The sequence below is a fragment of the Chelon labrosus genome (assembly GCF_963514085.1).
Source record: "Chelon labrosus genome assembly, chromosome: 23".
Lineage (NCBI taxonomy): Eukaryota > Metazoa > Chordata > Actinopteri > Mugiliformes > Mugilidae > Chelon > Chelon labrosus.
Genome location: NC_140356.1, coordinates 15,431,520 through 15,453,328, shown reverse-complemented (window position 1 = coordinate 15,453,328; position 21,809 = coordinate 15,431,520). Strand labels below are relative to the sequence as shown.

General features: G+C 46.1%; 2 protein-coding genes across 3 annotated transcripts; one reads left to right on the top strand and one right to left on the bottom strand.

The window, feature by feature from the left end:
• The first annotated feature begins 662 nt into the window (after positions 1 to 662).
• kdm7aa (lysine (K)-specific demethylase 7Aa) lies at positions 663 to 16,442 on the top strand. 2 transcript variants are annotated; one of them, XM_084573430.1, is made up of 19 exons: positions 663 to 767; positions 6,319 to 6,404; positions 6,854 to 6,971; positions 7,363 to 7,523; positions 9,957 to 10,098; positions 10,389 to 10,575; positions 10,723 to 10,885; positions 12,801 to 12,888; positions 12,973 to 13,079; positions 13,163 to 13,254; positions 13,344 to 13,430; positions 13,795 to 14,040; positions 14,121 to 14,248; positions 14,384 to 14,538; positions 14,627 to 14,721; positions 14,833 to 15,020; positions 15,104 to 15,426; positions 15,585 to 15,629; positions 15,789 to 16,442. In XM_084573430.1, exons 1-19 carry the CDS (start codon positions 670 to 672, stop codon positions 15,896 to 15,898), a joined length of 2,619 nt encoding a protein of 872 aa, XP_084429556.1. In that variant the 5' UTR covers positions 663 to 669; the 3' UTR covers positions 15,899 to 16,442. The 2 variants fall into 2 exon arrangements, with proteins under 2 accessions (XP_084429556.1, XP_084429557.1); XM_084573431.1 differs by lacking the exon at positions 15,789 to 16,442 and having other exon boundaries at positions 15,585 to 15,745.
• A 1,592-nt stretch (positions 16,443 to 18,034) lies between these two features.
• ndufb2 (NADH:ubiquinone oxidoreductase subunit B2) lies at positions 18,035 to 20,730 on the bottom strand. Its single transcript, XM_084573434.1, has 4 exons — positions 20,327 to 20,730; positions 20,001 to 20,145; positions 19,337 to 19,412; positions 18,035 to 18,176 (listed from the first exon to the last, which is right to left on the bottom strand). The coding sequence occupies exons 1-3, from the start codon at positions 20,410 to 20,412 to the stop codon at positions 19,338 to 19,340; spliced, it is 306 nt and encodes a 101-aa protein (XP_084429560.1). The 5' UTR covers positions 20,413 to 20,730; the 3' UTR covers positions 18,035 to 18,176; position 19,337.
• Between the last annotated feature and the right edge of the window lie 1,079 nt (positions 20,731 to 21,809).

The following is a 21,809-nucleotide window of genomic DNA, read 5'->3' as shown; positions in this document are numbered from 1 at the left end:
ATCTCAACACTTTTTATGAATTATTTTGCTTTTTTTTTAACGTTTTGGGGCGTTTTGGTAGCTTCATTTCAGCAAACAGTCTTTTTATTGCCCTATAATTACATCAAATTGAGAAATTTAAATGCCTGTGCATTGATTTGTATACATGGATTAATACTTGGGCCAATAATAGTATATTTTGTGGTGATCTGATGAATCAAATTTAAGAATAGGGACGATTTATATGAATTTTTGTGCTTAAATTTAGGTTAAATTAGTCAAATCTACTATACTTTACAAAAGTAAATACAATATTACACCTCACATAAGGCGTGGTGGAATAATAGTATATTAAATACATATTGTAATTTACTTCCTGAAGTCTAAGAAGCTCCTATTATTTCATGATTTTATCTAAAAATAATAAAAACGGTTGCCAAGACTATAACAATGAAGAATAACCCAAATAAAAACCATTATGTCATTCCTTTGTTGGAAAAAGTTTGTGTCTATTGTTGGTGTGCCTACACAACCAGATGGAAATGAATAATTTGGAAACTGACGTCAGAGGTGGGATTGCCTAGAAATGGCGGACCTCGTGTCCGCTCGGCTCTCCCCTTCGGGTATTTCCGGACGGTGGGTTAAATCCCCGCCCGCTTCATTCCTGCGTTGTTTGGGGACAGTAGGAAGATGGCGGCGGCCCCGCTGTACTGTGTCTGCCGGCAGCCCTACGATGTGAGCCGGTTTATGATCGAGTGCGACATCTGTAAGGACTGGTTTCACGGCAGGTACGTGGGTTACTCGCTCCTCGGGAGACGCGGTTGAACGGAGGCGACGAACACTGACTGTTTGTCCGGGGAAGGCGACGATTCTGTTAGCGGTGCTGGCTGGCGGCTAAGTTAGCATGCTAACGCTAGCGGTGGGCGACGGGGGTTTTAAACCGTCTATTGACACGACTTTACGGGCGTTAAAAACGTCTTGAATTCACTTAATAATTCCGCAAATTACCTCAAAACACACAACGTGTACTTAATTTTTATATTTATGTTGATTTTTAACTATATCCGCAACAAATATAGCCCAACGGCAAATAGTTTTTTTTATTTTATCCGGCTACTACTACTATGCGGGTCTGGGTTGCTGGAGCGGTGTCAGTCAACCTGAGTGATCAAAAGCTTGTCACACACACACACACAAAAAAAAAAGCCCTCATGTTTACTCTTTCTTTTTAAAACAAACAAGTTTAATCTTCACTTTGATTTAGTGCACTGATGAAGGAGTCCGGGCTCGGGAGAGTGTGGCTCAGGTTATTCAAGGTAACGGCAACGGCAGCCAATATTTGAGTTGCACTTTAAACCTAATTCCCTAAGCTGCAGCTCGTAAACAACTAAAACCTTGTCTGGGGCACAATTTTTAAAGTTTATTTTTAATTTATAACATTTTTAAGCTTAATTTTATATTTTTTAAGCATGTCTTTTTCTTATTAATAGTTTATTTGTAGGATATTTAACTGAATACATGAAGGAGGTTGTTATGGGTTTTGATTGACAGCTTGAGAAATTTAAATCCCCCCCTTTGGAGCGGAGGAGGCACATGGCATGGGACTCCTAGCGGTGGATATGAGGATTATTTAAAGGTACCAGGCAGGAGTGGTGCACGTCCACATATTTGTTTCCTCTAATTTCCTATCTCCACAACTGACACTCGTTAAACGGGCCATTGTTCTTGCGGATGGCTTTCATGAATCATGCTGTGCGTGGGAGCCGATTATCAAACTCGTTACAGGAATTTTGTTGTTGTTGTTGTGCAACCCCCCCGTGGCCTGTCTGTGCACGTATTGCCTAAAAGTTCCCACTTCAGCACTAGTCAACTTCTAATATAGTGTGGAAATCATGGCACACTTTGAGGGGTGGAGGGGTCAAGATCATTCTGTGTAGTTTAGGTAGTTGAATTATGTCTCCTGAAGCAAGGTTGTCGTCCTATTTGAGAGATTTCATGGGGAATTGTTGGCAAATGTTAGGTTTTTTTTATCCAAACACAAATATAACCCTGTTTTCCGACCTCCTGAATCAGCTTGTGTGGGCGCCATCTCCACAGCAACTGTTTATGAACACAATAATATCTTTATTATTTGCTCGTGTTGAAATGACGGAAGCCGTTGCGTAACCGTAATTGAGCTCGCTTGCCAAAAAAGTTGGCAGCCAGAATTTGTGCCGTGTCGTAGCCAAAAAAAAAAAACTAGCTGTGTGTGTGTGTGTGTGTGTGTCATGTGCCAGCAAGAAAAAGGAACAAACGTTGGAGCTTCCCCCCCCCCCCCCCCCTCCCCGATTGATGACTAATGCGCGCAACAGAGCTCCAGAATCGGCCACATTTCCAGCCTCTTTCCCACGAGGCGGGCCAGAAGGAAAGGGATATTCTCTGGCTGTGGTTTGACGGCCGCGCCGACGGAGTGGAAAGGACAGGGGCTCAGACTCCTGTTGTGTTGTTAGTCTGTCAGCGTGGTTGGGGTAGCTGTGTTTTGTGCTGCCTCCGTTTCTGGAGAGTGTCTTGTTTTACCCCATCACCTGTATCATCTCCCACAGTATCAGCACACACCTTAATAGTGTGAGGAGGACTCCCGTGTCGTTTTATCAGTGGCAGACGAGTGAACAGTGACATAGCTGTGTGGCGGAAATGTGTATTAGCCCTGATAAGCTTTAGCTTTATATATAGAGCAATACACCAATCAGCCACAACATTAAAACCACTGACAGGAGAAGCAAATAACATCTTTTGACAGTTCAGTGTTCTGTTGGGAAACTTTTGGACCTGGCATTCATTCTTTCATGTGGATGTTACTTAGACATGTAGCACCCACCTAGACCAGACCAGGCACCCCCCCACCCCATAGCAATGACACTCCTTGATGGCAGCAGCCAGCGCACGGTGTTGACCCGGCCTCCAAATTCACTCGATCACAAATCGTCTGTGGGATGCACCTTGACTCATAGGACCCAAATTCCACCCACTAACTTACTAACTATGAGTCAGAAAGGTTTTGCAGGCACAAGGGAGACCTACGCTATATCAGGAAGCCTGATCGGTGTATTTGACAAATATTATCAGAGCTCCTGGTTCTCAGATTAGCTACCTTTGCCTAAAGCGTAAAGCGTGGAGCCATGTCTAATTTTAGGACCTGCTTCCAGTGTTTCCTCGATGCCAAGAAGTTACATCCTCACTGTGGGGATGTCGTTTTGAAATCCTCCGTGGGTCAAGTCAGTCAGATCGCGGGGGTGTAGGTGTCAGACCCATCCGGTCGGCCCATTGTCTGGTTTAAGGTATGGACACAGTGGGGGGGTGTGATGATAGACCACGGGGGCTCTAACGGGGATGATTGATGGGAGCGCCGCCGAGCCAAGTTCAACGCACGATCAGTCAATGTCGCACAGAGTGTGAGCACACCAAAGAGAGATGGATAGCTCCTACAGAGTGGCTTTACGCGATGTGGATGGATGGACGGACGACGCCGTCCTCCATCACAAAGACTTCAGGTCGTCTGTTGAGACGTCTGATACGTTGATCGGTAAACCTCGTAGCTCTTGTTAAAAGCTGTGTTTACATTTATCAGCGGTGCGGTCTCTTTTTTTAGCTTAATCAATGTTGAATAAGGGTCAACAACCTCCAGTATTGATTATCAGTCAGTCTGAATTATGACGTTAAAGATATGGTTCTGTCGTACGGTTTAAAAGTTTGGGATTTCTCAACGTCAACTGAAGATTGACAGTTCTTGGTAAGACTTGAAACTAACCGGTCAGATTTGCTGCCAGTAATAAGCGTAGAAAGTTTTGTCGACGTGCCGAAGAATCCGCTCTTTTGCAATTCATCATGTGAATTGCAAAAGAGCCCAGGCGTCGTGGGAGGATCGCGTGCATAAAAATCCGCTCAGTCTTTAAGGTGAGTTCAGGCTGAGTTTACTTCGTCGTCGGCTGATGTATTTCACCGGCAGACAGTCGCAAAAAAGACTTTGTAGATTTTACTGGGGCTCTGGGGGGGACGACCATGTTGAAGACATGTGTGAAAACAGAGCTAAGGGGAGCCTGGAGGCAGCTCAACCTGCACCGAAAACAATTAAGTTGTTAGAACTCCCCGGGGCTCCCCCCCCTTGACGCCCCATAAACAACAAAGTGATCCTCTTTTGTTGTCTCTACAGAGAGGCTCGCCGTCTCCTTCAAGCTGCAACCACTGCGGGGATGTTGTGTTGCTTTTTTTTTAACGGCTAGAAACGATTTAACCAGTAAGGCCGAAATGACAGATCCCCCATCCATCTGTCAGGCCTCGGTGGCTCTTAACGCCGTCCAAGTCCGGCACTGTTTACGCAAGCGTTGGCCGAGTGGGCCGGAGGAGTCAGGTGCCCCCTCTGGGATAGATAAAGATAGCCAGGTGTGTTTAACTGCCCTCATCTCCTCTCTATCTCGGGCCCCTCTGCCACCCATCTATTACGGATCTGCCAGCTCCCTAATGTAGGCGTGTCGCCGCCCCATGCGGAGCGGTTATTCGGAGCTTTAAAATAATGGCGATGCCCGCCTCCAGCCTTTTGTGTTTCTGCGCTGATCACCGAGGACAATGAACCCCCTCACAGTGCACGGACTAATGAATAAGCCCTCTCAGTCACACAGGAAGGAGGCCCTCGCTGAGAGGAAGTGGAGGGGTGGGGGAGAAGAGGGGCTGTTGATGGTGAAGGCTTTAGCCACACGTCTCGTCTCGTTCAGGAAGGGCTGTTCAGCTCGGTAATCTGCCGCAGCGCTGTCAGAGAGTTTGTTTTGGGACATGTTGGCCGTACTCTTTGTGACCTTACCATGTATGATAACGCTATCTTCTTGAGGATTAAGATGACGTACGTTTCAGGGGAGACTCTCAAACTGTTCGCACACTCGCCAGCTTTGCGGTGATGCAATACATCATCAAGCCTGAACAAGGCAGGAAATACTTTCTCTCTCTGTCTCTGCCTCTCCCCCCCCCGACTCAATCCATTTCCCTGTGTGTCTTGTTGGGTAGTAATCATTACAGGTGACACACGTGCTGAGTCAGGGCTGGCAAAAAACGAGGCACAGTGCCCTTGTTTCCCCCCCCCCCCCCACCACCACCGCGGCGGCGTTGCGTAAAGCCGAGGAGCGCCAGATGAGACGAGGACGCCGGGGTCACCTCGGCTCAGCGCGCTCCGCTCTCGCACATCTCGGTGAACTCGGGGGCGGCGCGGAGTGACTCATGCTTTCCCCCAGCGAGGAGAACAGCCGCATGTGTTTGAAAGAAAGATTCCTGATACGTGAGCGAGCGCTGTTGTTGATCGTCCGCCCGCTCACGTGCAGGAACAGGACGGGTTCTTTAAACACATTTGTTATTTTTAAAAGGGAGCCGTGTGAAACTCCAAAATAAATCTTGTCAGCTTTACTTTCATAAAGGCGTATCTGCTGCTTCACGACTAAAACATTTAGTTGTGCAGCCGCGACAACGAGATCAAATTGTGTGTGGTGAACTAGTGAGAGAGGCAGCTACTGTTTATATCCTGTTAGGTGCACCAGGGTGACTGGGGCCAGCGTTCACACCAGCTCACCACTTCCTGATGAGTTAATGGCCCTCGGCTTTATTTCCTTTGCAGTTTCCTGCAATTCCTTGTAGATCAAAGCTAGATAGCACGCCCAACAACTCCGTCCCTCGCCCTGTTTGCACCCCTTTGCTTCGTGCAAATGCTAGCTGCGAACTCTGTGTTGTCGAAATAAGTTAAATCTTTTTATTTTTGTCTCCTAAGCCCCCGTGCATGTTTTCTAACTTGTCCACAGTCCAAACTCTGTTGCTCGTCAACCCATGCTGCTCAGGAATGGAGCTCTGGTATGCAGCAGAGGAATGCAAGTGTGCTGGTGCCTGTGGTTTGGCTCTTGCTTGACAGTCGGGGGGTTAGTTGCAGAGTCATCAGCTGCGTTATTTAGCTAATTCTGCGTATTTTACTCTGAAACAACTGCCCGCAATGATGCCAGCTCTCTCTCTCTCTCTCTCCTTTTTGGTTTTCTAGTGATTGTTCTGGTCGATCAGGCCGTTTTTGAATTATGCGATGACAGTGCAACAGTATCCAGACTGCCCAGGGCCAAGCCGGTGTCTTTGTTATTAATGCGTACAGTGTTTAATGTGTTTATGTTTCCTGCAGCTGTGCAGTTGCTAAACATTTGCAGAAATGAGCGAAACAGTTTTGCCTCCAACCTGGACATTGCTTTCTCTCAGAGCCGCTAACATCCTGAGGGTTTCTTCCAGCTTTATAAGCTACGTGAACATTTTTTTTATAACCGTGTCTCTCTTGTCTTTCTGCAGCTGTGTACAGGTAGAAGAGCATCATGCTGTGGATATCGATGTTTACCACTGTCCCAACTGTGATGTTGTACACGGACCCTCCCTGAGTGAGTAATGCCCCCCTCGTTAACGTCTCGCTTCCGTCTCTGTCCGCCCTCAGTCGTGACATGTACCTCATTTATCAGACACCGTCCTCCGATTCTCTTCTGTCTCTGTATGTTGAACTGGTCCCAGGGGGGGGAAAGGGGGCAGTCTCTGCAGTGTTAGTCCAGTCTGATTTCTTTTTTTTTTACCCTCCGAGCGCCCCGAGGGCAGACATTAACAGGATAATTGAATGGTGTTGTAAACCCTCCGCTTTGATTGGACAAGCCCCTCCATCTCCACCTCTTAGCACGGGGAGTGAATTAATGTCCTCACGACAAGTGATTGCGATCTGCATAATTCACCGCGTTGTCGGGAGGTCGTCCTCCCAAGAGGGCCGGCGACGCGATGAAATTAGAATGAATCAAACCTGTCAAACTCGAACGTACTTATTTATTTTTATTTATCTTTGCAGTGAAAAAGCGCAACAACTGGCACAGACACGACTACACGGAGCCAGACGATGGGTTGAAGCCGGTGCAGGCGGGCACCTCGGTGTTTGTCAAGGAGCTCCAGAACAAGTCCTTCCCCAGGTAGATATGAGCGCACACACACACACACACACAAGTCAAACCGGCTCGCACGGTGAAATGTTTTCCAGATAAAGCGAAGACGGCGTTTACTTTTTGCGCCAGATCGTCTGAAAAATGCATCGCCTTTTGAGCCGATTGCCAAATTGGACGTTCGCTAATAAATAAAATAAATAAGAAAATCCTAATGACTGTACCTTTGGGTGGTTTAAATAACTGAGGACACGTGGCTGAATGCCTGGAAAACACAGTCTTCCTCCACCTACTCCCACATCTACAGAGACTTTCTGTTGGAAAAACATGAATTTTTATCCATTGGAAAGATGAGTGAGGGCACGTCCTTAAATATAGCAACAGATCAGCTCTTTAACTTTCTTTTAATTTCATTTTCAAGCGGCGAGGACATTCTGATACGGATGAAGGGTGAGCACGTGACGACCAGGTACCTGGAGAGACACGGCTTCAACTACCCCATCGCGGTCACCGAGATGGAGGGCCTCGGCCTGAAGCTGCCTCCTCCCACTTTCTCCGTCAGAGACGTGGAGCAGTATGTGGGTGAGGACGCTTCATAATAAACAAACGGCGTTAAACAGTCGCCGTCGGGCCGGATCGAATTTACACATTAGCGTTCATCCTCTGGGAAGGACAAGGGGGGGGTGGTCTGCTTAAAAGCTAATGAAACAACCCAACACCGGCCGGCTAAGTGGCTATTTCTGAGCAGGCGCCATCTGTGTGTCAATATGAACAGGTTTCCAGGTTCATGGGGTTTTAACCCACTTATCAGGCATCAGGCGGAGGCTGAATGACTTCTAAATGAGTGACGGCTAAGCTTTCAGTGCCCTCTCCATGACCACTACGCTTCCTTACCGAAACAGCCTGCCACTTCCCAGCTCCGATTACAAGCCCATTACCGAGCCCACCGGTGTTTTTATCATTAAGTTCAGATTACAGACTCCCTCTCGCACTTTATCTCTCTCTCTCTCTCTCTCTCCCATGCCCTATTGAGCATTAAGCCACGGCACAGGTGTCGTGACCAGGGGCTGGAGTGTCGGGTTGCGCTTTCTTACAGTTGGAAGACAATGGGACAACTGGAGTGGACGCTGGTGTCGTCTGTGACTCGCTGGGAGCTCTTGAGCCGCCGTGCAGGAAACTTTGTGTGTGGTCATAGCTCGGTCTCTGTGTGTCTGGGTCTGGAAATGCAGCTCACACTCGGCATTTAGCTGATACAGAGAGAAGGAGACGCTGAAGTTCAACCTGAACCAGCGCGAACTCTGCAAACTCTTTGTGCAAACCTCAGCAGGAGAAGTTAAAGCAATTGCTTTATTACCTGCAATTACGGGAGCGATTTATATTCTTTTAAGTACCGATTCAAGTTCAAAGGTCACACAGAAGGCTGTACTCGTATTTTCTAGAATAAATGAACAGTAGATGAGCGTGATGCAGGACAGAGCAGCTCTGTGCAGCTTCCTAGCCTACAAGCTAATCGTAGCTCGCCTTAGCGTTCAAGTGCAATTCTTTTCCCAAGGATCAGACAGCAGCCTTTGTTCCCAGCGCTTCTTTGATGCCCATTTGGTGCTTAAAGTTTCATTTTTTTATTTTTTTATTTTTTGCCCCCTCCAGATGTCGTCTGCTTTCTGCTCAGGATAATAAAACAATCGTGCATTGTGAAACCCAAGGTTTTAAATCCAGCATCCCCACGGTTGAGCTGCCTCTGCAGCAGATGTAACACATGCTGAATAAATGCTTTTGTCTGTGGAAATGTTGCATTTAAAGGTTTTTGCTCTGGGCAGATAGTAGACATCTGTGGGACTGTGGTGAAAACACATTTAAGGCTGCAATTATAGCTTTTTTTATTTATTTATTATTTTCTTTCCACCCTTCAGGTGTGGAAAGCCTTGCCTCGCCTCTTTGCCAACGACTGTCAACACCTTTTACTCATGTCTAAACTAAGAGTTGAATTATCTTACATCATCTCGCTCCATTAATCGATGATTTATGATTAAATCGTTCTCTGAACTGATTGAAATTAGTTTCTGGTTCAAGCGCGTTTGTCAGAGACGCATTTCGCAAAACAATTACCTTAATTAATGAGCTATTTAACGTCGCTCTGTGCTGTAATACATCACAGTGGGAGTGGGTGAACACGGAGCAGTCCGTGTGAAGCTGGTGTTTGAGCTTCAGAGCAGCTTTGTCTCTCGCTGTGTGACTGACTGCCTCCACTCCAGCTGTTCTCTGTCATCAGACGCTGGCCAGCTGGGCCTTCAGAGGTGCCTGTGAGTGCAAGTGTGTGTTTGTGTGTGTGTGTGGGAGAACATGCAAGGGGGCAATAAAAAAAGAAAAAAGGTGTGTGTGTGTGCAGAAGAGAGGGAGAAGGGGGTGGGGGGGAGAATACAACAACCAGCTGTCTTGGTGCACACACGCTGCACCCCGGCCCAACTTCCGGCGCTGCGTGTCGCTCGGGTGTGATTTGTAGCGTCCCAACTGTCAGCTGTTTGCTACGAGTTTCTGTTTTCACTTCTTCTTTTCTTTTCTTTTTTTTTTTTCCCCCCCTCTTCAGCATCTGCTTTCTGTCTCACACACACTCACTTGCACAAAACATTAGGTACACTAGTACCTAACAGCCCTGCACTACAACAGTTTGATCATTTTGAACAATGGATTCAAACTGGATTGAATTAAAAGAACAAATTCTGATTAGATTTAGTGCAGGACCGTGTCCCTAATGAACTGGCATTACTCTATATGTTCGGGGCCTCCCACGCACACACAGAGGCATTAAACTGTAGCCGCCCTCCACCCACTCCTCCTCTGGGACTGGTGTTCTGGACAGACTGACAGATTGTCTCGCTCGCGTCCTCTAACCACCACCCCCACACCCCCTTCCCCGCGCCGCCACATCGATGCCAGTTTCCCCCTCGGGGCTCGATCTCTTTAAGGCGCCCCGTGAACCCCAAACTCGCCAAACTGACCGCTTCTGCTCCCGTCCAGGTGGCGACAAAGTCATCGACGTGATAGACGTGGCGCGGCAGGCGGACAGCAAGATGAAGCTCAGCGAGTTCATCAAGTATTTCACCAAACCCCATCGACCCAAAGTCCTCAACCTCATCAGCCTGGAGTTCTCTGACACTAAGTAAGCTATGCTGCGGTTTATTCGCTCTAATGACTAAAGGAAGAGTTCCAGTAAACACATGCATATACGTTAGAGTGGAAAACAAGTTTATTTTACGTTTATTTTTAACTTTTGACTTCTGGAGTCCAAATAAAGGTGATTAAAATGCAAACAGAGGTAAATTCTTAGTCAAAAAGTAAATTTCTGACTCATTCCCGTCTATAAAAGTTTGTTAAATAAGCTCATTATTCATAGTTTGACCCGTGTTCATGTTTGCCGATGACTTATTTATTTACTTTAACGACCTGCAGGATGTCGGAGTTGGTGGAGGTCCCTGACGTGGCCAAGAAGATGTCCTGGGTGGAGAACTACTGGCCGGACGACTCCTTCTTCCCCAAGCCCTTCGTCCAGAAGTACTGCCTTATGGGAGTCAAGGAGAGCTACACGGATTTCCACATAGACTTCGGAGGCACCTCCGTCTGGTATCACGTTCTCTGGGTACGAGCGCGCATCAAATAAAACTAATTAAATGTTGCTTTAGCCAAGACTGTGGTGTCAGACTGGAGGCTGTTTCTGTGTGGTTACATTAGCGGCGTCGTCAAGCGGTTAAGGTCACTTCTCCTTCTGCTTCCTTCTCCTTCGCAGGGTGAGAAGGTCTTCTACTTGATCAAGCCCACTCCCGTCAACCTTGCACTATACGAGGCATGGAGCTCCTCGCCCAATCAGAGCGAAGTGTTCTTCGGGGACAAAGTGGATAAGTGCTACAAGTGCGTCGTGCCCCAGGGAACCACCCTGCTCATCCCTACAGGTCTGTAGTTTCTCTGAGTGTGTTCATATGAATAAATAATACGTCCTGGATGAGAATAGACCGACCCGAGATCCCAGAAGGAATCTTAAATCAGATTGAGAGAGGGGAGTTGTAAACCTTCAGAAGGAAAATATTAGCCCCTGATGATAACTATAAACATAAACGACTGATTTGATCTGAGCGGTCGGGATAAATACATTCCTTCCAGACGTGTTTGCTCCACACGAATGTTTTAATCATCTTCTTCTACTGAATGAATTCAGCGTTGACAGTAATGTTGGGGTACGACTTCTTCTTCTTCTCCTGCTGTCAAAAAAAGCTTGATCCTGATTAATGTTTATGGTGATTGAAGTTCGAAACAGAAATATTGTCCTTGTCGACGTAGCCACCGTGGACTGACCTTTTCACCAGCTGTTAGTTAGGGTAATGGAGTTTTTATCAGTGAGCCAAGGTCCATAAAACGTTATACAGACTGACAGGTAACTCATTGACTGGACTTATGTGTGCTCATGTATTTATATTACTAGAATGCATGCTTTATTATGTCAGACACTTTATAATTGACTATAAAGACGTCTACAGGCGTCTGTGACCCTAGTTTGCTGAGCTAGCAAGTTAGCTTGTGAACAATTAGAGAAAACGTCAATAGTGCGCACAGGAGCCTCTTCTCATCTGAACATTAAAATACACCAGTGTTTCTCAGCAGAGCAGCTCTGGCTCACGATGGTTTGTAGCTCCTCCTAGCTGACTAGACTTATTTCCTGTCAGACGCTGATCACATACACCAGCTGGCTGTCGGCTGTATTGTTTGTGGCGTGTTCAAGAGCGACTTTACGGTCCAGACAGAGGTGGCGTGAAGGTGGCAGTCGTTCTTTGTCGCTGGCAGTTCTTAGAATATCTTTTGGCGTGGGCGTAGCGTAACCTTAATTCACGCTGGACCTTTTTCAGGTGACCTCCGTCTGGTTCTTTGATTCCGAGTTGACGTCTCTTTTTAAGAGGAGTCAAAACAAACCCACGCTAACCAGGCAAACGCTGGATAGCGTTCGTGGTGGTTTCCAAGCACAATAACCCGCAGACGTGCGGCTATTTGTGCCACTAATGCTTCGCCGCCGCCGCCACCTTTGCTGACCTGTTTGTTTTTTTTTTTTTTCACATGCATTCAGATGTTAAAATAATCACGGCTTCTCATGGCTGCTGCCAGGAAAATACAGACTTTTGCTGAAGGTCTTCTGTCGGTGCCAGGGAAAATAGCAGAAGGGGGAATTTCTTCCTGAGCAACAACCCAAACAGTTCTTAATGATCATGATCACAAAGGAAAAAGTATCGGAGCCTTTTAAATTTAAAAGTTAAAAGTAAAGATACGTTTTAATAAGATGTGCTTTCATTCACCGAAGCGAAGCGAATGTCTCCAGTCGTACGATTGTTCATCCATCAGTCTCTGAATGGACTTTTTAAGCTGATAGAGTTCCTTTGCCCCCCTCCACCCTCCCTCCCTCTCTTCACCCTTCTTGCACCCAGACAGACAAAGCTCAGTTTAGCCCGTCAACCGCTGGACGTCTTCAGTCTTCCAGCTTCTTTTTCTCAGCAGCATTGTGAAAGGGAGCAGAAAAGGGTGCGGAGAGGTGGGAATTAAGCGGGGGTCAGAGAGCACAGCAGGTCAGTCAAGCAGAGCATTATCAGGCCTGTCTATCAGCGTTACAGCGAACCCCCCTCCGGACTCTGCTTTCCCTCCGCTTTGCGTCGTGTTTATCTGAGGTGGAAGCCTTTATTTTAACAGGCAACCTTATCTCCTGCTGTGTGGGAGGCGAAGAAGTTTGTGTTAAAATTGTCTTGTGCGAAGCTTCGCTGACTCAAGAGCTTGCCCTGCTTTCAAGAGGGTTTCGACTAAACCCGTGTGCTCTGCTGCCCTCTGCAGGCTGGATCCACGGCGTTCTCACCTCTCAGGATTGCATGGCTTTCGGAGGGAACTTCCTTCACAACCTCAATATTGGCATGCAGCTCAGGTAAACTAATCAGATAATGTTTGATTTATGTTCTTTTGACTTCTAGAAACTTTATTTTATAGACTTCTCTGTTTTATTCTTTAGGTGTTATGAAATGGAGCGCCGCCTGAAAACCCCAGACCTCTTCAAGTTTCCTTACTTCGAGGCCATCTGTTGGTACGTGGCCAAGAACCTCCTGGAAACGCTAAAAGGTGAGAAACATTTAAAGCCAGAGCAGTTTTTGTTTTTGGTTTCTTTTCTCTGGTTTTTGTGACACTTCTTTTGATCTTCTCAGAGCTACGCGAGGACAACTGTCCGCCGCCGACCTACCTAGTGGACGGAGTCAAGGCTTTAATCAGTGCACTGAGGACTTGGTTGAAAAGAGAGGTGAGCGTCGGCACTGGACGCCGCTGTTGGTTCTTATCTTGTTGCCGCACAGTCTGTTCACATTTCCTGTTTGAATGTGGCGTTTGCAGGTGACTGAGCCCACCAGCGAGGTACCGGACCATATCAGGCCTAACCATCTCATTAAAGAGCTGACCAAGGAAATCCGCTACCTGGAGGTAAGGAAGTCAGACCTGGGAGAAAAGCTGAGTCCCTGCACCGATGCTGGTTTTAAATATCATAATCTGCAGCTTGTCTTTCAAGGAACAGTTTTATTACAGATACTTGGAAGATTTCCAGTTCTGAGTTATTCTGAATGTTTACATCTTTTATAACTCTTGGCTCATATTGAAGAAGTGTTGTGTTTTGTACATTTCCTAACTTTGTATTCTCTACGTTTCCTCGTGGAATTTCTCCTATTGAGAAGTTATCTTTAGCTAGTAGAGTATTTCTTAGCTAGATGATCTTGAAGTGGCATTCTTAGTTAATTACTGTCCTCGGTCATCACTTGACCTCATGCTCCGTTTGACTTTCCCTCTCCAGGAGGAACCAGTGGGCGGTAACAAGCCAGTGAAACCTCAGGGATGCGTCGCGCCGTCCGGATCGAACGGCTGCCCGGCCACTCGCTCCACGCTGGAGAGGCTGTGCCAGGCGCGGCGGGCGAGGAGGGCGGCCAGGCGGCTGAGGGAGCAGCAGCGGCAGGCCCCCAAGTTGCCCTCCAACCTGGACATCTTGGAGCAGCACACCAGGGAGGTGCTGAAGAGGCTGGAGGTGGGCCCGCTGGATGAGGTGAGCTTCAAGGACTTAAACGGGCTTTTACGGTATGTTGAGAGGAGACCGGTTTACTGACTCTGACCCCGTTCCACCAGGATCCAGCGTTTTGTGCCAAGGTTCACGGGAAGCTCAACAAAGTGTCGACGGCGTCGGCTGCAGCTGCTGCAGAGTCTTTAGAGGACAACCACCTACGGCTAATGTTGGTCAACGGCAGGATCATCAGGTGAGGGAGTCTCTTTAGTCGACACTGCAACGTTTCTGCCTCTGATTGTTTCCTTCTCAGCAATATATGACAAATTAAACTAAAACATTTATTTTACTGTACAGTAATAAATGTTTTATATATTTGTGTGAGCAGAGATTTGAGGCGGCCGGGGAGCAGCCCGGTAAAAACGGAGGGCGAGCAGTCATCTATTGGCAAAGGCCCACCAAAGAGTTGTGTGGACGTGAAGTTGGAGAGGACGCACGAGAGTCGAGAGCGGCACAGCACGGACGAGAAAGCCGCACTCCTCAGTAAGTAGCCGGTCGGTGACGCGAGGAGACCGAAACCCGCGTGAGTTCGCTGTCTCTCAGCTGATGATGTGATGCTTTGTGTCGCCAGGGGGTCTGGAGAGGGTGAAGACTGAACTCAGGGAAGAAGTCTCAGGACACTCGAGTGTGTCGGACGTGGAGTCGGACAGCGACTCGCCCACAGAGGTACACGATAGAATAAAAGCGGGACGTTTTAGTTTGATCCCAGAATTACAAATCTATAATAACGCTGTGATTACTGACGCATCCCTTTAAAAAATGTTCTGCCCATCGTAGCATAAAGCGTCCTCGTCGTCATCCTCTTCTTCTGACGAGGATTCGGAGAGCTCCCAGGATGATGATGACGATGAGGAGGAGGAGGAAGGGGAGGAGAGGGGCTCGTCTCAGCAGACAAGCTCAGGGCACACCATAGATCTGGACCAGTCCGGCCAGAAACTCAGGCACAAACACAAACCACTCAAACGGTGAGAAAAGTGCAAAACGTGTTTCGAATGAGTCTTTTATGTCGATCAGAAGTTCAAGTTTTTTCTTCTGCTGCCTCCTGCAGAGAACGTCCTACCTCACCCAGCACAGAAGAGGCCATTCAGGGGATGCTGTCCATGGCTGGTCTGCTGTGCTCCTCCAAGCCAGAGAAGGAGGCCTCTTCCCAGGAGCCCTGGTGGTCCAGCCACAGCCAGTGCTCGCCGCAGCACCAGCGGCGGCTGCAGGGGGACAAGAGCCCGATGGACAGCCAGGGGAACAGCAGCAGCGAGGCCTGGGACAATCAGGAGACGGACTACCAGTACTGTGACCCCTCCATGTCTCCGCCGCTGCACCCTTCCAAGAGGCACGCCCCCAACCCCCCGCCCATCAGCAATCAGGCCACGAAAGGTTTGGGAGCGTTACTGCCGCAGATTCGTTTTATGGGAATCTGTGTTGATCAGGATTAAACTTTTACAGACGTGAAACATCTTGGAGACGGCCCGATTCATTATTTCTTGGCAGATAATTCACAAACACCCCTGTCTTTTCTTCTTTCTTTCTTTCAGGCAAACGGCCCAAAAAAGGAATGGCTACAGCCAAGCAGAGACTGGGTAAGATCCTGAAACTCAACAGACACAGTCGCGTCTTTGTGTAACACTCCCCAACGGCAAAAAAAAAAATTACGAGTCGGGGGGGGTTTTATTCCCCCCCGATTCCTGAAGAGAGAGAAAGAGAAAAAAAACAAAAACTATTTGTGCATTTGTTACCAGACACTTTGAAGAACTTGGGGAGAGGAAATGAAAGAAAAAAAGAAAAAAGAAGACACTGCCTGGAGACGGCCGTATCTGAACGACACGTAAAGCTCACTGTGCATGCTTAGGAGACAGGGTATCGGATTAGAAATAAGCGAGCGCACGACTTCACTACAAGCACACTAAGAACAAAAAAGAAGAGAGAAGAGGGAGCGGCAGGAAGTGGAGAGGACGACGCTGCAGGGAACGGCGAAGCCCCCCCCCCCCCGCGCCCCGGCCCTTGTTTGAGTTTGGAGGTCGACCAGACTCGATGCCCGGTGACATCTGCATCCCATTTTATTTCCTCTCCGCCGAACGCGCTCCAGCCTTCAACCTTCACTCGCTTCATGGACAAACTCATGGAGGAGCTGTTATCTCTTCCTGCGGCCCCTAAAGAGAGAGAGAGAGAGAGAGAGAGGGGAGAAAACGCGGTGCTAAAAGAAGAAGAAGAAGAAGAGGGAGGAGGAGGAGGAGGTGGTGGTGGCGTTGAACTGAAATTTCAAAATGGTGCTTATTGTTTGTACTTTTCTCCACTCATGCTTCTCACTCTCCAACTCCCGTTTCCCGTTTCCCTTTTTATCTCAATCACACCAGCAATAATGACTTTGAGGAGAAAGACAGAGGAGAGAGAGAGAGAGAGAGGCGGCACTATTTCTTCTTCTTCTGCCGTCTCCGAGCGGCGGCGGCGGCGAAACAGGAAGTAGCTCAGAGTGCCGCCTCTCCCGTGAATTCGTTTTTTTTTTTTTGCGCTAGGAAATTTTTACGAGCCGACCCGAGGGCGACTCGCTTAATTTATTTCTGTGATGTTTTTATTTTTATTTTTTTTTTTGTATGTGTTATTTTTATGGATTCTGAATGACGTATTTATTAATTGAAAGAGGCAATGATTTTATTATATTTTGACCCTAAAACCTCAGCTATTCTGAGCGTTTCTTTTCCTTTTTATAGGTGGGGTTTGTATCTTTAACACATACTTTTTTTCCTTTTTTTTGTTTTTGTTTTTGTAAATGTGGATGTTCTAGAGTTCATGTGATTCATCTGTTGAGTAGCAGTTTACCTACAAATCTTTCTACTATCGTCACAAATCTTTTTTCCTTTTTCACCTCCTTTCTTTCTTTCTTCTTCTGGTTGAATAAGAGTTGTTTATTCTCGTCTGTTCTCGTTCCTCCCTGTAGCCAGATGTTGGGCTATGTGCGAATAGAGACTAGGTTAGGGTTAAGAGACTTTCATATCCACACCTGAGCATTCTCAACTAGTGCCACTTACCATTTAGCAAAAAAAACAAAAGTATTCTGAGCCACTGTGGTCCATCCAAAGTATTCAGAGGTCAACGATTGATTGATTGATAAATAGGATGAGTGAGGTTTTCTTTCTTATATTTTTTAAAATGACCAGTGCTGATGTGAGATGTGTGTTTTTTTTTTGCTTCGGGGTGCGCCAGTTCTTCACTCTCAGGGAATGATGCCATGGACATAACCTTCGATTAACCACCAGCCACATCATGGATGCAGAAAGGATGCTCCCTCGCGCTTTAAAAGACGCCGGGGTTCGTTCGTTCCTCTTATTTCTCCGCGGTTGTTAAGGATTCGCTTCAGCATTGTACCGTCAGTCGTTGGGGATCTCTTCCTGCTATAAGATTCGGTATTAACCCCCCGCCCCGCCGCCCGCCGCCTCCTGACACACGCTCAGCTCAGTGTTAACGCAGAAGACGCCCCCTCAGCATTACACTCATACGGACGACACCCAAGTAGCTTTAAGACCACGCTTTGGAGGCTTTGCTCAGGTTGTGACCTGCGAGGTGTTAAAAATATTCATAACTCCCAAGAACTAACTTTGCTAGACTGATTTCCCTTCTTTTTTCCTCTTACACTACACTTTAAACTCTTTGCATGTCATTGAAAAACACAAAGTGGCCCGCAGGCAGGGTTTGTTATAAGCTGTAGTATTCACCGTGCAGGATCTGTCCCTTGTTTCCCTTTTTTCCTTTTTCTGCAGCTCTCTTGGCATTTGTGTTGTGATGTTTGTTTGTTTTTTTCTTTCTTCTTCTTCTCTCCCCTGATTTAAATGGCTTATGATTTTAAATATACAAACACTGGCTAACTGTGACACTGTTAATGCGTTGCATTTTGTTTCTGCATTTCAAAAATTGCGTGTAAATAAAACTAATGAAATAATATACTGGTACTGTGTCAAATTCGATTAGGATTAACAGTTAATCTGGCCAGAAGCTGAAGTGTGTTTAAAAAAAATTAAAAAGACAGCGGTTTCAACTTAAAGTTATTTTATTTGTCTATGTACAACAATGACTTTCAGAGTATCCAGATTTCCACAAAGACGCAACGAGCAGCTTGAATCCGTTGTGGTGATCTGCAAAATAGAACAATCAGGTTTACAACAGGGAAAAAACAAACCCACAATATATAGCTAGGTGACAACTAGCTACACTGATCAGCCACAACATTAAAACCATTGGTGAAGTCAATGACATCCTGGCATTCAAGTGGATGTTACTTTAACACCCAGTGGCAGCAGCCATCTCCAACAAGATAATACTGCTTGCTAAACCACAAAACCTACTCGGGGAACATCTCAAACAATGGACAATTCGACCAAGGTATCAGCCCGACCTCCAAACTCTTGAGACCCCAAATTAATAGAGTATCTGCGGGATGCACCCCATCCACAGAGGCACCTCCCCTCAACCCAGAGGACCGAAAGGCTCTCAATACCAATGTGCTGGAGCCAGACACCCTCAGCAGGCCACATGATCAGTCTTTGTGTTTGTCCACGTCATTTATATGAAAGAAAATGTTCACAGCCACAATCTACATCCTCTAAAATGATCATCCATCCAAATCGATAAAAACTGAAAGAGGAGTTATGACAGGACTGGTGTATTACACTGCATTAAGGTAAGTAAGGTACCTAATAAATAAACATTGTGCCTGACTATATCTGGTCTGCAGTGACTAGACTACACACAACCAAGTTTCTCGCCACATTTAGAGACAAATGTGTTTCTGGCCAAAACGAAACGCATCTACAGACATTTATAAGATTATCCAAATTGTTCTTATACTGAAACTGTTTCTGTCACACTTCATCTGAAACATGTCTGCAGCAGATGCATTTTTACACGACACCACAACAGGATTTACAGTAAACCACGAATGCAGTTCAAACTGCAGTTTCGGAGGAGCACACATCAGTGATGCTCAAATGATATGCGACTTAGACAAACACAGGTTTAGACGTTAATCTGTAGCTAAAACAGTGCTGTAACAGCACAGCACTAAATCCCCCTTCATGACTGTTATGTTGACACAGCAACAGAAAGGGGGTAATTCAACTGCACGATAATTTGAGATTGTAGTTTGTGGTGCTTTTGAACGAGATTAAATTAAACACTAAGCTGTTTCTTTATTTAACCTAGCCTGCTGACTAAAATGTGGTTGTCAAAACAATAGAAACGTGTCAACACAATTCAACAGCGCCTCAAACACGACGACAAAGTCTGAGAAAAGTACCTTATTCTTCGTCATCTGCGGGGATACCGAGCTCCTCGTCTGTCCATTCAGAGGCGTCTGGCCAGGGGAAGTGACCCTATAGTAGAGGATGAATCCGTTTAAGTAAAGTCAATGAAATAATCAATCATATCTAAACAATATGACGCTTTTTAAATACTACTATAAGCAAGGACATTGCTTTGCTCTCAAAATAGCTTCAGTTCTTTGTGAACTTTGTGATGTGGTGCGTTATTATGCTGGTAGTGGACATTAGGAGATGGAAAACTGTCCATAAATGTATGCACATGGTCAGCAACAATACTAAGCGTGTGGCATCCAAACCATAACTGACTGGTATTAACAGATCTGCAGTTTTAGAAATACTCAAATAATCACTCAGATCACAATTGGGGTTTGCTGTTACCATTACCTGTACCTGCATGATAATACACTGCTGCCACATGATTGGCTGATTGGACAACTGCATGAATAAGCAAGTACGGTGCAGGTGTTCCTAGTAAAGTGATCTTTGATTACATATAAATAGATCAAATGTAGTTTTTCGTGTTTGTTTACAGCCTAATTAAACCTTAATTTACAAGAGTCCTCCCTAATTGAATTATTCATCTCACTGCATTAGTGTTATTCCACGTGTAAACAGACCGTTCAGGTGTTGTGTACCTACCAGAACTGCTTCCGGCTCGTGCCAGAAGTGCCAGAGGATCCAAAACCACATGAAACCGCTGAGGAGCTCGGATTCAATTTGCTGTTTCTTAGTTAGCTGTGGATACTGCCTGTACTGAGGCTCAATGTGAGGTCCGCCGCTGGCCCTGAAACATTTAAAACGTTTGAAAAATAAATTTAAAGTCACGCTAAAAAAAAATACGTTATGCAAACTAACACTAAAGACTTTGTTTTAGAGTTTACAATCTTAATTATGTTTATTTTAGCGACACCTTGGCGAGCAACTGCTACAGCTAATGTAGTAGCCAACATGCTAGCGGGGCTTACTTTCTGCTCGTTATCCTTCCTGGACCGCGTATAAGCAGCTGAGACCCGGCCCGAAGGACTCCTAACGCCCTTCCAAAAGAAGACATGGTGGCGTGTTTATCAAAACCCCACTCCTTTTGGGGGGGTTATGAGTAAAGATTTGTACGAGAGAGTCCTCCGGTAACCGAGAAGTCACCTTCTGCCTTGTCAATAAACGACCTTCCAACAAAGTCAGCTGTCATTGGACAGAGCGCGACGGCCTCATTTGTTCCGCTCTGCTCATTGGCTGAATGAAAAACGCATTAATAAACTAGAGCGCCCTCTTCTGTCGTGTTGGGGACATGACATCCCCTGTTTGCACAAATGCACTGTTAAAATTGTGCTTTCGATTAGTATTTGTTTTTAATTAAAGCACCTATCAAGAGTAGCATAATATTACTAATGAATAAAATAAAGGGTGAATTTAATTATTTATTATATTATTTTCCATGTCTCAAATAGAACAACTAAAGGAATAAAAAAATATGGACATGACCTGTTTGGTCCACTAGATGGGGTCAAAAGCTAAACAACGAGTTAAACTAGTCAGGGTAATGTGCCGCTTTTGTGTTGGTACTTTGTGAGTGAATGTGTTTTGGTGGTGTGAAATTGGTATCGGAGAACTGAGTGCTTATGTAACTGGGATCACAAAGTCTGAAAACATTATGGGTATTCTTCTGCTCGTGGGTAGTTTCGTGGCACGCCTCATGCTGCCCACAAACAAAATGTAAAACCATATGTGGAGGGGGTCACCTCTCGGAAGCTCTGCTGCTTGCGGTTTTGAATTAAAACAAGAACTTTCCAGGATATGAAAACAGGAAATAATAACACTGTGACGAGAGCGCGCACGGCGCCGCCGCCCATGAACTGAGCGCAGAAGAGAGAGAGAAAAAAAAAAAATCCACCGACGCCATCTTGTTTTTAGTCGACAACGACACCAACGTCTTTTATGGAAAGGAAGCTGCCGTTTTAAAAGTTTAACACACATAGTCCGCTTTCCCCTTCGATTACGGAGCACGCGTTATCACGTTAAACCGTTTCAACTTTATGTATTAGGATATTTATTAAAACAATACACGCGCTAATTTTACATTGTTACCTAATGGCGCCTGGTCGTAGCTGCTCTCCGGTTGCGCCCCTCTCCCCTCGCAGCTCAGAGCCCGCCCACAAATACTAACTGCATGATGTCATCACAAACCAGCCATTTCTCAAAAAAAAAAAAAAAAAAAAAAAATCACCATTTTCATCAGTTGTTGTATTTTTTTTTTGGACAATTACTAATCCCCTACCAAACTGTGCGCAACAGTCTTTTAACACAGATCGTCTTCACCACCGAAAACACGATGGACACAACGGATAAACGTTATCCTCCGTGAAAAGTCGACCTGCGTCCTCCACAGCCAAGGCATGTCCGTTTAGACGCGGGAAAAGATAGCTCGATCGGCCTGTCTTGTTTTAATTAATT